At 31.9% G+C, this 14,125-nt stretch overlaps 1 protein-coding gene across 1 annotated transcript; it reads left to right on the top strand.

Moving 5' to 3' along the window:
- The first annotated feature begins 7,615 nt into the window (after positions 1-7,615).
- On the top strand, positions 7,616-10,978 carry LOC111485175 (aldehyde dehydrogenase family 2 member C4-like). The gene is made up of 9 exons (XM_023131929.1): positions 7,616-7,818; positions 7,988-8,130; positions 8,599-8,982; positions 9,172-9,261; positions 9,693-9,866; positions 9,944-10,081; positions 10,150-10,287; positions 10,367-10,428; positions 10,506-10,978. The coding sequence occupies exons 1-9, from the start codon at positions 7,713-7,715 to the stop codon at positions 10,777-10,779; spliced, it is 1,509 nt and encodes a 502-aa protein (XP_022987697.1). The 5' UTR covers positions 7,616-7,712; the 3' UTR covers positions 10,780-10,978.
- Positions 10,979-14,125: the final 3,147 nt, after the last annotated feature.

Genomic DNA, 14,125 nt, shown 5'->3' on the forward strand with positions numbered 1-14,125 from the left:
CTCTCAACCGCCGTGGCCGCCGTCTGCAAGAGGACCCAATTGCATTGAACATCCAAAAACTCTCTCCGAGGCGGCACATCATGTGGGTAACACATCTTGTTTTTCTTCACTCACTCCCTTGTAATCTTTGTCCTGGGAATTGTATATATTATTATGGCTTGTCTTGCGTGGCATGAAAAGAAAGGAATGTGTAGAATTGGAGTTTATATAGAGAAAAAAAAAGAGAGGTGAGTCGAGGCATGAAGCAAAGGCGTTGATCGACATACAAAAACGGATTTTTGATTGATTCCCATCATAAAAGTTGTTTCCTTTTCGAAGTCCATTTTACCTAAAGAAGCCCAAAATATAGCGATAAAACTTTATAGAGAAGTTTAAAGCAAAGCCACGAAGACAATAATGTCTTTTAATTGGTGGGCCGCATAAAGTGTCCATCATCAAAGAAGAATCTAATTCATCGTCTTTCTTCCTCTTTCCGTTTTAATTTGTTGGGTAAAAGGAATTAAGGAATTGTTCCATATTATCTGTTTAGATATCCAAGCTGATGTAATTTTGATGACCAAATTAGGATTGAAGTGCTGAATTCTATTGGAGATTCTAAGAGAACAACGATAATAACGTGGACACTTTTGAAAGTATTCCTAAAAAGGGATAACTTTTTTTCGAGCCTAACAGACATAGCATTGGACAACAAGAAAGCCAGATGCCAGATACCAGCTGGGTTGGTCTCAAACAAATTACAATATTAATAATTAATATATATATATATTGGAAACAAATTAGTTTTTTTTTTTTTTTTTAATTGAGTTTTAAAGGAAGGTTTTTTTTTTTACTACATCAATTTGAATACAAAATTTATTGAGATTTTTTATTAATTTATTAAAAGAGAAAGTTCTTTAATTTTATTAGAAAAGTAAATATTGTTAAATTTAAGGCTGGAACTGCTCAAACTTACTCTTAGCAAATAATATCCAATAGCAACCCAAATCCATGGCGGACAAATATTGTCCAATAGTCCAAGCCCGTAACAACCCAAACCTAGTAAAATAGTAATAGCTCAAGCCCACCGTTGATAAATATTGTCTGTTTTAAAAGTTATATATGCTCGTCATCTTCACAATTTTAAAATGCATTTATTAGAAAGAAGTATCCACACTCTTAAAAGAAATATTTTTTCCCCTGAAAAAACGAAGGTTAGATTTCACATGAATGATTTAACATGTACCGACTACAATGGGGTTTTCCCCAATTTTGAAAGCCATTGCTTACTCGGTTTCCTACTCATATTCTTTGAGGAAAGTTTTCTTCATTTTTTTTCTTTGTTTCTCTGTTTGGTTTCGTTGCATATCTGACGCGTGTCTGAATCTTCGATTGATTGGGAAAGGAAAAGGGACAGGACGACAACGATTTTAAGATGAACTACCAGTTTTATAGACATTTCTTATGCTTCATTGGTCTCTTTCATTTATCAAACATCTCCATTTAGACATAAACTTGGTAAGACTTCCAAAAATTTGGACATCACATTTTGGTTGCTTAAACCATGCTATTGCTAACAGCTTCCCCCAATTCCATGAAGCTTCTCATTTCGTTTCTCTATCGGGTTCGGCCTCGTTAAGAATAATAGTTTTATGTAATTTTCACCATAGATCAAAACAATGTCTAATTCATTACTCTGATTCAATATTGATTTAAGAATGAGAAAAATCAAGCACAGATGAGAGTTTATGCGTGGTAGGACACTTCGACCTCGAACAAGCCAACTAGCCATATAACCTACCACCTTAACCTACACCTCTACACAACTTGGTTCAGCCACATTATCGGCAACCCTGGTCTATACCCCTCCACAGGTCTTCCCTTAACTGAAATTTTAGTAAACTAAAAAGAAGTCTTTGATATATAAATCCTTTTAACTCTACTTTATTCTTTTTAATAATTTCGTTGACTGTAAATAAAGTATTAAAATGTTAATATCATTTATTTTCTAAAATGATTAATTACATGAATATAATACGACCCATTTGCACATGAACGTGACATAAATAAAGTAGTTTTACATAAATATAGTGTAAACGTGAATGTGAATGTGATATGAGTTCGTAGACATCCAAACTTTTATTTATATAATGAAAAAATGTTATCTTCTAGACCTAGCGGAAGAAGGAACAAAGCATCCATACTTAAAATAAACAAACTTTAACTATTTAGCTTTTAAATTTTAAATTTTATAACGATTGAGTTTTAATAAATTTTATTACATTCATGGATCGATCAATTAATTAATTGCAAAAAAAAAATATATAAAAATTAATTATAACACAAAATTTTGATGAGAATAAATAATTACAAAATTTAAATATGAAGCGGTCACGGAGAAAAGGGCATGGAAAAATTTATATTGTAGGAGGACAAAATTAGATTGAGATTGATTTTAATTAGAAATTAATGATAATTTAATGAGAAAAACAAATTTATTTTAAAAGAAAAGACTGAAATAAAATATTTAAAAATTAGAACAATTCTTTGTACCGGGTTTGCCCTTTGTCGTCTAGATATAGGTTTTTGTAAAAACGTTTTTAATATATTTTTTTCTTTTGTTCATTTTCGAAAATATAACATTTTAAATCTTTATTTACTCTAAACCACATTTATTATAATAGCTTTTTTTTTTCTTTTTAATATAATTTATGACTATAGCTTAGTATGACATTGTAAAAATAATTAAATCAAGAAATTGATACTTTTTATAAGATTGCATTTGAAAATTTTAGTATCCAAGTGGGCCTTGTTCTTTCACCATTGAATTGGTCCAAGTAGACTGTCGGCCCATTGAGGGCCCAGTTTGTATTCTAACGTAGAAAGTAGGGTTTTATTTTTTAAAAACCACATTGTCAATTGATTTTCGATAAAATTTTAAATAAATGTTGAAAATATTGGTTTCCATTGTTTTTTTGTGCGTGCAATTAATATTATTTCTTCACCACAAAGTTTTCCCCTTCTCATAAAATAATAAAACATCTCGTAATTAAATAAATAAAAAAACGATAATATCATGTTTTTCATTGTTTATGATTTTTCAGAGGAAAAAAATCATTTGACTAAATTTAGTATTTCTATTTTTACTAAATTTTAAATTTAATCTCGATACTTTTCATAAATTTTATATTCACCCATTGCTTAATTATTATTATAATTTTCCCATTAAATATATTTATAGGATTTATACTATTTTTCTTTTCACAAAAACCCACAAATTCTGTATACGATGTGAAAACAAAAAAAAACCTACGACTTTTGAAAAGAGAAAACTACACATGTTTTTTTCAAACGTTAAATAAACCAAAAACACTCCAAACCAACCCTTTATATATATATAATGACATCAAATCTTTTGGTCGGTGTGACACACGTCATGTGAATCGAGCTATTCTTAATTCATAAAACTATTACAAATCTTTTATTAGTGTAACCGTCTAAGTTCACAGCTAACAAATATTGTCTACTTTAAAACACATCTGAGAGGTTTTACACAGGAAGGTTCCTTTCATCTCTCCAATCTATATAGGATCACGTAATTATAAAAGCGGTATAAAGTTGATAAAACTGTGAATAATAAACGTAGAAGAGAGAAGATAATTCATTTGGTAATAGAAGAGCTAAGGAGTGAATTATTAGGATAAGGATTAGTTTATACACAAGTTGGTGTATCATACATGTAAGTTGACCTGGAAAACTTGTAATTATTGATAATCAAATAATAGTCCAAACTTCGAAATAAACCCACAAAACTATATTATATTTCATTATTCCAGTTTTCTTACGGAAAATAAGAACCCAAGTTTGACCTTGTATTTAATATTTTATGAATTTATCAATTTTGACAATTGGTTTATTTATAAGAATATCAAATTATTTGAATTAACCATTGCAATATATTGGCTACCAGAAATGTGTGGAATAAAACTAAGTTATCTTTGTTCATACGTTATCTAATTTATTATCCTTTATTTTAAAGATTAATTATTGATGAATAATCATGTTCTATGTATAATTTAAATGAAAGAAGAAAAAAAAAAAAATACTAGAAAGACAAAGGAACAAAGAAATTGAAGAACCTGCCAAATGATTCTCTAGTTATTCTTTGTTCCAACAATATATTTCATTTTAATGTCAACTTCATAAAAGTAAACGCCTGTTTGCAATTATTCTAAATATTTTAAACTCAACCAAACAAATGATCCCATACCAACATAAGACTAAGAATTGAAAGTTGCTTTGCCCCCACCAACACAAGCCCACCACTAATCGACCAGAAGTTTCTACCTTCTTATAAAAAATGTTTCATTCTTCTCTCCAACCGATGTGAGATCTCATAATCCACCTCCTTTCGAGATCAGCATCTTTTTTGGTACTCATTTTCTAAAATATATGTGAGTAAGAATAAAGTATGTTAAAATAATTCGGGTTGGTATGTAACGTTATTTTATTTTATTTGGTTTTTTTTATGGAAAAAAAAAAGATTCTTTTTAAAAAAAATGGATTATCATCAAGTATGTTTTGTTTTTAATTAAACAATTTTTTTTTTTTTTTTTTTCTTTTCCAAAAAGGTCGCAGCTCATGGACAGACAGCTAAAGAGTGTAAATGGTATATGTTTTTTAGTGGTTGGATGTGTAGTCGCTGTCTCAGTTTTTTAGTCCAATTGTTAGAAATGTAAACATAATCAGATTTTTGTGGCTTAATTGGTTTATGATAAATTAATTTAAAGTGATATATTGAAATTAATTTTTATTTTGTTATTTATTTTACACGACGTGCCCAAGAAAGCAGTGAAAACCATTTCTTAATTTCAAATTGATGGGAGTGTTTTGTCATCTTGTAATAAACAATTTCAATTCTTAATTTTCATTTTTTTTTTTTTTAAAGTATGCAAACATTTAAACAGTCAATTTCCTTTTTTACAGCCAAATTCATCCAACAGCTTTCCTTTTCGCAACTTGGATCGATCTCAACCACTCATTTATTTAATAATTGGAAATTCTCATAAATAAATATATATTTTAAAAATAATAAACATGTTCCTTGGACCAAGTAGGGCTCCGAAATGGTTTTTCCATTTCTTTTCCCACGAAAAAATTTCGTGTAATCTTGTGGAGATCGATGGAATGAAAATGCTTAAGAGAGATGTAGACATGTTCGCTAGGCGAGATAAAGCTAAGAAATGGTTTTTCCTTGAATAATTTTGTGGAGATCGATGTACGTAAAAATGTTTGAGAAAGAGGTAGACATGTTCTGTGGATGAGGTAGACTAAGAAATGGTTTTTCCATCTCCTTCCCCACAAAAAATTTTCTTATAATTTTGTGGGGATTAAGGTGAGAAATTTTCACACATTTTTTAAATCATAAATTTAACTCAATAAAATAAAAAAATTAAACAAAATTATGTTAAATAGGTAATTTTTTTATATTAAAAAAATGTTGAATATCATAGCAAAACTAATAATATTTCATGTGTCAAAATATAATTTAAATGTTAATTCATAATAAGTTTAAATTTGAATATTACAACTCATATTCTTCCATTTAAATATTACAAGACATAATCTCAAATACACTAGTTTTTTATTTATATATAATAACAATTTTAAACAAATAAAAAGAAACGGTAAAAATGAATTTTATATAAAATAAATAATATATATACGTAACATTTTTCCTGAAACAATTAGAAATGGATAAGGTGATTAACTCTATTTTAGAAATTTTTCTAAAAAATATGGGATTGAAAATAAAATATTTAATTTTACATCCTATTAATCATAAATAACGTTTGGGTAATAGGAGAAAGTGGAGGTCAGGTTAAATGTCTCATCTTTATTATAAACAGTTAGACACATTAGTCGAAAAATATTAAATGCAAACTACCTTTCAACAATAATTAAGTCTAATGTCTAGTCAACCTAATTAATTATGTATTTATTTTTATTTTTATTTTCAATGTATTAACTATGTTAAAAAGTAACACTACAATTCCATGCGTTTTAACCACTTTCGTGAGTAAATATGGTAACTTAGTAAATGGGAAAGAAATTAAAGGCTAGACATCAAGAATCAAAATTCAAAGGATATTATTATTTAAATACTAAATTAAAAAATATTTGTTACAAAATTTAAACCTATGGTACACATTCAAATTTCTCAAAATTTAAAGTTTTAATTATTATGTAAGGACGGTGTGAAAATATTTAATAAATAAGGCCACACCGATACTATACGATACGCATTATTACTTTATTTTATATTTGAAAAATATTTAGATTCCGATCCGATCGATTCACCGCAATATTTTATCAAAATTCTACCAACAAAATAAAATAAAATATTAATATATTTCAGTTTCATGTTGACATTCATATATTTTTTTAAACACATTTATCCAAACAAATTAAAAAAATTAATTAATTAATCGCCCTTCTAATAATATTGATGCCTCAATTTTATGCAAATGTTAAAGAAAAATATCAATAATTTAGGGTCGGTGAAAATAAATAAAAATAATTAATATATAAGAATGTAATTTATTTTGATAAAATCAGACAATAATGTTCATATAAAATTAGTGGAATAATTACTTATAAACCTCTAATTTTATTGGTTCTTATTTCTCATCCTATATCTATGTCTATGTGTCCCATCAATCAATTACAGAAATATATCACAAGATAAAGTAGAATGTCACAAAAAATAATAATTGATATCTTTAAACGTGAACTAAAAAAAAGGAAAAAAAGAAAAGAAAAGAAAAAAAAAAAAGATTATGTCGGACAATAAAGTGAACCCTCAAATGAGGCAAAGGAAAAAAAAAAAAGTTAAAACAACAATTTTAACTCGTTTTCCACGTAAACTATCCCTCACTTCCACCAAATAAAATATATAAATAAACAACAAATATAGTTGAAAGTTTTGTTTTTATTTTTTGTTGAATAGATATTTAATATATATATAGAAGTGAAAAGGTTTCGATTTTATGATGTATTAATACAAAATTAAAATTTAAAAAACGTACTATTTATTAAATTATAAAAGAAATTTAACACATGCGAGTAAATAGTAACGGTAAGAGTAACGCAGGGGTTATTGGAAATGTCAATTGTAGCCTTACGTTTTTCGATTCTTTCCATGGCTAATTCTTGGGACAAGAAGAGTCAAAAGAAAACATATTAAAGACATGGCGATGACACGTATGTAGAATTGTGAACACGTAGCATAGGGCAATATGTTTCGAGTATATTCTACAATACATTTTGATAACGGTAAAACTTTTACTATTTTTTTTTTAAGTCAAAGATGTCAGATTAAACTTTTTAACCTGAATATTAGAGTTTCTTCGTTTGGAACATTATTACAATTTACATTACATGCACATGCGGGTGCGTTTTTTTCTGGAAAAAGATAAGGAGTAAAAAAAAAAAAAAAAAAAAAAAAAAAAAAAAAAAAAAAAAAAAAAAAGTCCACTTTGAAATTAATGTCATGAAAGTGACCCACATGGAGTGCGTAGAGATGTTGTTGTCTTCATTCTGGCTGCGCTGCAGAATTGCCTATATAAACAGTCTTATGGCTTCTCCTATAAACCACACGCACTCCTCTCTGCAAATTCATATCTATTTCCGTCAATCAAAACCACACTCCCACCAACAGTGATACACATACCAAGATGGAGGAGAATCACTGCAATGGAAATTCTCAATCCCAGCTCAATATACCCAAAATCAAGTTCACAAAGCTCTTTATCAATGGCCAATTCCTTGACTCTGTTTCAGGTACATATATGTCTCTCTCTGCCTCAAAAATTATGGGTCGTCGGAGATTTCCCTGTCGCCGTCGGAAAATCCAATTTCCGACAACCCGATTATCTGGGTTTTACGAAGAACTTTTATTAAATTCCAATCTTGGTTTTTTTGGTGTTGTTCGAAAATAAAAAATGAACAGGAAAAACTTTGGAGACCATAGATCCAAGAACTGGGGAGGTTATCGCGTCGGTGGCCGCCGGGGATAAAGAAGACGTGGATTTGGCCGTGAAAGCCGCCCGTGAGGCTTTCGATCATGGCCCTTGGCCACGCATGTCCGGCGCCGTGAGTATTTCTATTTTTGTCCTTCTTCATACCTTTTCCCCCACTTTATCCTCCTCAAATTTATAGTTTAAATTAATAGCTTTTTTTTTTTTTTTTTTTTTTTTAAATTTCTCACTCTGCATACAGGACTTCCTCTGATGACTTGTGAATGTGAAACGCCATAATGATTTTTTGTTTGTTTTGTTTGTTTTGGGATCTCCTATGAAATTTAATGCAAGAGGAAGANTATGTCCGTCGTAATTTATAGTTTAAACACAATTAATTAGATTAAATATTTAATTTAATTTTAAAAGTAGCATTGCGTTAGGTGTTTGTGAAATTGTCTTAGTTAGCATATAACCTAGAGTTACAGGCCAGAATTGAGTGACGACCACAACCTGTACAATTTTCTTTTATTTTTATTTTCCAATAATAATTGAAAGAAAAAGACAAGTTAATGTTTTTGGATTCATGGGTAATAACGTGCAGGAGAGGGGGAGGATAATGACAAAACTAGCGGAATTGATAGATGCACACGTGGAGGAACTGGCAGCGTTGGATACCATCGACGCTGGAAAATCGTTTCATCTGGGTAAGATAGTGGATATACCCGGGGCTGCAACTACGCTGCGGTACTACGCAGGTGCAGCGGATAAAATTCACGGCAAGATATTGAAAATGTCAAGGCCGCTTCATGGCTACACGTTACTGGAGCCGATTGGAGTGGTGGGCCATATCATACCGTGGAACTTTCCGACGACCATGTTCTGGTTGAAAGTCAGCCCAGCGTTGGCTGCCGGATGTACCATGATCGTCAAGCCCGCCGAACAGACGCCCCTCTCCGCCCTGTTCTACGCTCATCTCGCCAAACTGGTCCGGCGTCTCTCTACCTCTCTTTTTTATCGCAATAATTAAATGAATTAAAATTAGCATGAAAATGACAATTTATATCGCGGAAGTATTTTTTGGACTTTTATAAAATATAATTGGCTTTTAAATGAATATGTGGACGCTTTTTTCCCTTTTTTTAATCTAGATTTTTGACGTGGCATATTTTATTAGGCTGGCATTCCAGATGGAGTACTCAACGTTGTGACTGGATATGGACCAACCGCAGGGTCCAGCATTGCATCACACATGGATATTGATAAGGTAATGGTATAATATTGTCCACATAAGCGCATTTCATATTAGTATTTTTAATTATACTAAGGTAAGACTACTCATTTCAATAATCTTCAACAATCATCCCTCAAATAAAATACATCATAGAGCCTCCCTGAGTTCTACAAAGCCTTCAAACAACTTCCTCTTAATTGATGCTCGACTCTTTTTTTTTTGGAGCCCTCAAACAAAGTATACCCTTTGTTCGACACTTACATCACTTTTGACTACACATTCGAAGCTCACAACTTCTTGAGGATTCTATTAATATGGCTGAGTTAAGAGTATGTTAGGAACAACAAACCTCAGCAACAGTATGATATTGTCTACTTTGAGCATAAGCGGTCATGACTTTGCTTTTAGTTTCTACACTAGAGAATGGGGTCAGGACGATTCATTAATAATGGTACGCGTTTCAGGTGAGCTTCACAGGATCAACCAAGGTGGGGAGGTTGATAATGCAGGCCGCAAGTGCCAGTAACCTGAAGCAAGTGTCATTGGAATTAGGAGGCAAATCCCCTCTTCTAATCTTCGATGATGCTGATATCAACAAAGCCGTCGATCTTGCTCTCCTCGCCATTTTTTACAACAAGGTAAACCACTCCTAACCTTGCCAACAATTTCAGCGTCTCTGTCAACCACATGCCTTAATTTTGATGGGTGTACACAGGGAGAAATCTGCGTGGCCGGCTCCCGGGTTCTGGTTCAAGAAGGAATTTATGATGAATTCGTGAAAAAGATTAGTGAAAAGGCCAAGACGTGGGTGGTGGGAGACCCATTTGATCCTAAAGTTAATTATGGACCCCAGGTGATGGGAAGTTAATTAACAGAGTTTTGGGTAACTCCCACCAATGAAACTGACTGAAAATTCTGCAGGTAGACAAAAAGCAACTGGATAAGATTCTCAAGTACATAGAACACGGTAAAAAAGAAGGAGCAACGCTGGTTACAGGCGGCAAGCGTATAGGCGAAGTGGGGTATTACGTAGAGCCCACAATCTTCACAGACGTCAAGGTCCTCCATTTTCCTCTGTTTTTTACACCCTCTGTTATTATTTATCTTTAATTATGCTGAATAGTAATTGAATTCCCAGGAAGACTCGCTGATTGCGCAGGATGAAATATTCGGGCCAGTTCTCTCCGTCATAAAATTCAAGTAAAAACACCATCTTTTTGTGGGAGTGGTTCAAGTATATTGATGAGTTTGAATCATTATAAGTTCTGTTTTGACAGCACGATTGAAGAGGGAATAAGGAGCGCAAACAACACCAAGTACGGGCTAGCAGCTGGGATAGTGACGAACAACATAGACATAGCCAACACGGTGTCCAGGTCCATCCGAGCGGGTACCATTTGGCTAAATTGTTACTTTGCTTTCGACGCGAGCTGCCCGTTCGGAGGGTATAAGGCGAGTGGGTTCGGAAGAGACTCTGGAATGCAGGCTATCCATAAGTATCTTCAAACCAAAGCCGTCGTCACTCCTTTGGTTAACACTCCTTGGCTTTGATTCATTCTTACACGCATTGTGCGCGCGCGCGCGCCATACTACTTTACGACGCCTCAATACCAACTCCCCCCTCCCCTTATACCTTTTCCTGTTGCCTTTTGCTTCTTGCGCTTGCATTTACTAATAATGTATAGCTCAAACTTATTTATAAAGTGAATGCAAAAGATTATTACAATAATATTAACCCCTTTTTTTTTTTATCTTATGGTTAGCTACTTGTTTATTTATTATGATACTTTATTTGTGTCTTGCTTGTCAATTTAATGTTATTAATGTCTTTGCTAACTTATAATAATGCCTCTTTCCAAATATTTTTCAAAACTTTTTTCACCACAGTTTTTAAAATTGTTTTCTAAGTTTCATAAGCTCTCGGGTCCTTCACAGATATTATAGAGCTCGATCACCTCTTTCACCTATTTTTCTTCTCAAAACACAGCCACAACAAGGACCGACAGCTTGAAATCTAGTACGAAGAACGTGAACGATATTAGATGTAGTACCCATAAGAAACTCAGGATGAAGAGATGAGCCAGCATTGCCGACTTCAAGTCTTGTACCCACAACCTCCAGGACATCAGATATACCGCCCACAAGCAACCCATAATGAATGGGGTGGTCACATGATAAAATATATACATTGGTTTTCTAAATAAATGAATTGGGCTCCTCATAATCTTCCTAATTAAAATATATCATTTTTGTTCTGAAATTGCCTTTGCCTCATAATGGGCCCTCTTTGGGCTTCTTTCGCCTCATAATGGGCCCTCTTTGGGCTTCTAATCTTTTTGTCAAATAATATATATACACTAAACCCTAAAGTCGCTTTCTTCATAATTCCATCTTTTTCCCTTCAAATTGTCCAATTCTTTTCATCCGATTGCATCTTTTTACGCCCACATAAACCAAACCTAAACTCACTTTCGTGATAATTGAATATCTCAATGCAAGAACCCTTATTTGAATGATTCTAAATATGCAATTTAAACCTTATATAATTGTAACAAAACTTAACCGTCCATGAATGAAAAGTAAAAATGCTATTTTTACTATATTTTCCAAATCTCTCTATAAAAATAATATGCACGACTTTACATAGCATCAAAATTTGTAACAGTTGAAGAATAAATAAAGCTGGGTTGTTCCCATCTTTCTTGAAATTTATCTTACATGATTGATATCTGGGTTCATATCAATTTTTATAATTTCGAATTTTCTGACCTAATCATTCTACAAAGTCTTCAACTTCCAAAAAAATAATAATAAATAAATAATGTATGATGGTTATTCAATGGATGTGATGAATAAAGAATGACAAAATAATTGATAAATATATATTGTCTATTACCACGAGTGGAAGATCTATTATGGATACTTAAATCTAATCTTCTTTCTTAATTCTATTCATAACAACGTTTTTTTTTTTCTTTTTCCAATTTGAGCATAAACAAATCAATAAAATTATAATTACTAATTTTCGTTCCTACAAAAATGGAGAAATTTATATTACCAATGAGTTTAAGATGAAATGCATGAAAGTAATTATGCATCATCAAAACAAAGCCTTATGCTATCAAATCATTCTTATTTTATAGATATCTATTTTGAGTTGGTGATGATGGATGCAAAAATTTCATAATTTTTTCCCCAATAATTGACTCTTTAATCTTATAAAGGAAGACTACTGCTTAACCCAACTATAATTGTTCCTCAACAAGTCCCATTTACACCAAAGTGGCCTTCTCCAATAACTCTTTATCCAAATCTCTGTGGAGTTTTGCTTCTTCATTCATCCCACTTCACACCCCAAATTCTGTCTTTTCCAGCCACCAAAGGCCATCCCCAAGGGTTACTTATACCCCTTCTTAACCCTTCTTCAAATACTTTCTAACCCTTTCTTTTACTCGATGACATACAATTTCGCGTTCGAAACCCTCCCTTCTAATACTATACGTTAATTACTGCTGAACTCAAACTTTTTGAAGCCTTTTAGATCGTCATCGTCATTGTTATGTGTGAAACGGTTTATTTTCGAACCCGAAACCCTAAAAATGCATTAGCTATATGAGGGTGTTTTTATTGAAGGAGGTAATGGAAGCCACGCATGAGCCTTGTCAAGAGGTGACATTCTTCCCTTTTCCCCCATTGACTAAAAGTTTTAGTATCTCACCAACCAAATTTCTCCATCCTTTTGGCCAATGGACGAAATTACTGAATAATTCTTTCTCAATATAATTGAATTCATATAGATTTGGATTCTAAATGTTGTTGAGAGATGAAGAAAGTTGTGTGTAAATGAGGAGAGGGTGTTTATAATTATTATGCTCCCCACTTAATACAATAAGATCATAGAAATCCATTCAATCAACAATGGTGGGAATTCGAATTGAAGATTAGGGTTCATAAATAAAGGAGGTCTAATTGAGTCCCTTTGTAAAGGAATTCAAACATGGAAGCTCTTGCGTTTCAAACTCTTCATAAATTTTCATTCTTGTTCTTCTTTTATTATTGCACAAAAAGAGAAATTCATTGGGTGGGTTGGTGTACTTTGTGTTATCTTTATTTAGGGTTGTCTTTAATTAATATCTCCAAGATTTTATTGGTTATTAAGTACTAAAATCCAATTTTTGTTCCTTTATAATAATATATAAATGTTGCAATACAAATAAACTAATGAAGTATATAAAAGAGAAATTCAAAAGGTTTATGTTCTTCCCTTTTGGCACTCAAATTTCAAAACCCTTTTTTGTCCATTTTGCATTTAAATTTATTATTCCTCCCATCTTCATATTTAACATTTAACTACAAGTTAGTGCTTATTAATCACAACAACTAAAATTTAGTGAAGTTTCTTATTAAAATACTAATTTCTCTGTATATATCAAGGTGTAAACTTGATATTTGCATGGGAATGTGCAAATTTTGGTAGTACTTTGGAGCCAAAACAACAGGCGTCTAGTGCAAGAATAGTACAACAACTCACACAAGGATGCTCACACACTCATAAGAGGATGAACACAAATAAGAGTAAGAGGAATATTAGTCAAAGGTTTTATTGATGACAGGTAAAAAGAACATATTGACCGCTCATGAAATATATATCTTAACAAATCTTCACTATAAATAGTTCCATATCCCAACAACCAAGACAGGAACACCCAAAAGCCAAACCTTAATTATGTCTGTTCCCAATTCCAAAAGGGTCTAATTAGAAACACTCGAATAGTTCCTGCCACCTCCGATCTATTGTTCTGTCTTATCCATTTACCATCATCGCCCTCTCATCCTCTTATCATTCCCCACTAAACATCCCCTCTATATAATAACTCTCTTCATTCAATTCACCCCA

The sequence above is a fragment of the Cucurbita maxima genome, unplaced genomic scaffold (assembly GCF_002738345.1).
Source record: "Cucurbita maxima cultivar Rimu unplaced genomic scaffold, Cmax_1.0 Cma_Scf00010, whole genome shotgun sequence".
NCBI classification, from domain to species: Eukaryota; Viridiplantae; Streptophyta; class Magnoliopsida; order Cucurbitales; family Cucurbitaceae; genus Cucurbita; species Cucurbita maxima.

Coding starts and splice junctions, on each gene's coding strand:
- LOC111485175 (XM_023131929.1), top strand. CDS start 7,713: ATGGAGGAGAATCACTGCAATGGAAATTCTCAATCCCAGCTCAATATA. Junction 9,262..9,692: donor CACACATGGATATTGATAAG/GTAATGGTATAA, acceptor TACGCGTTTCAG/GTGAGCTTCACAGGATCAAC. Junction 10,288..10,366: donor CAATCTTCACAGACGTCAAG/GTCCTCCATTTT, acceptor TTGAATTCCCAG/GAAGACTCGCTGATTGCGCA.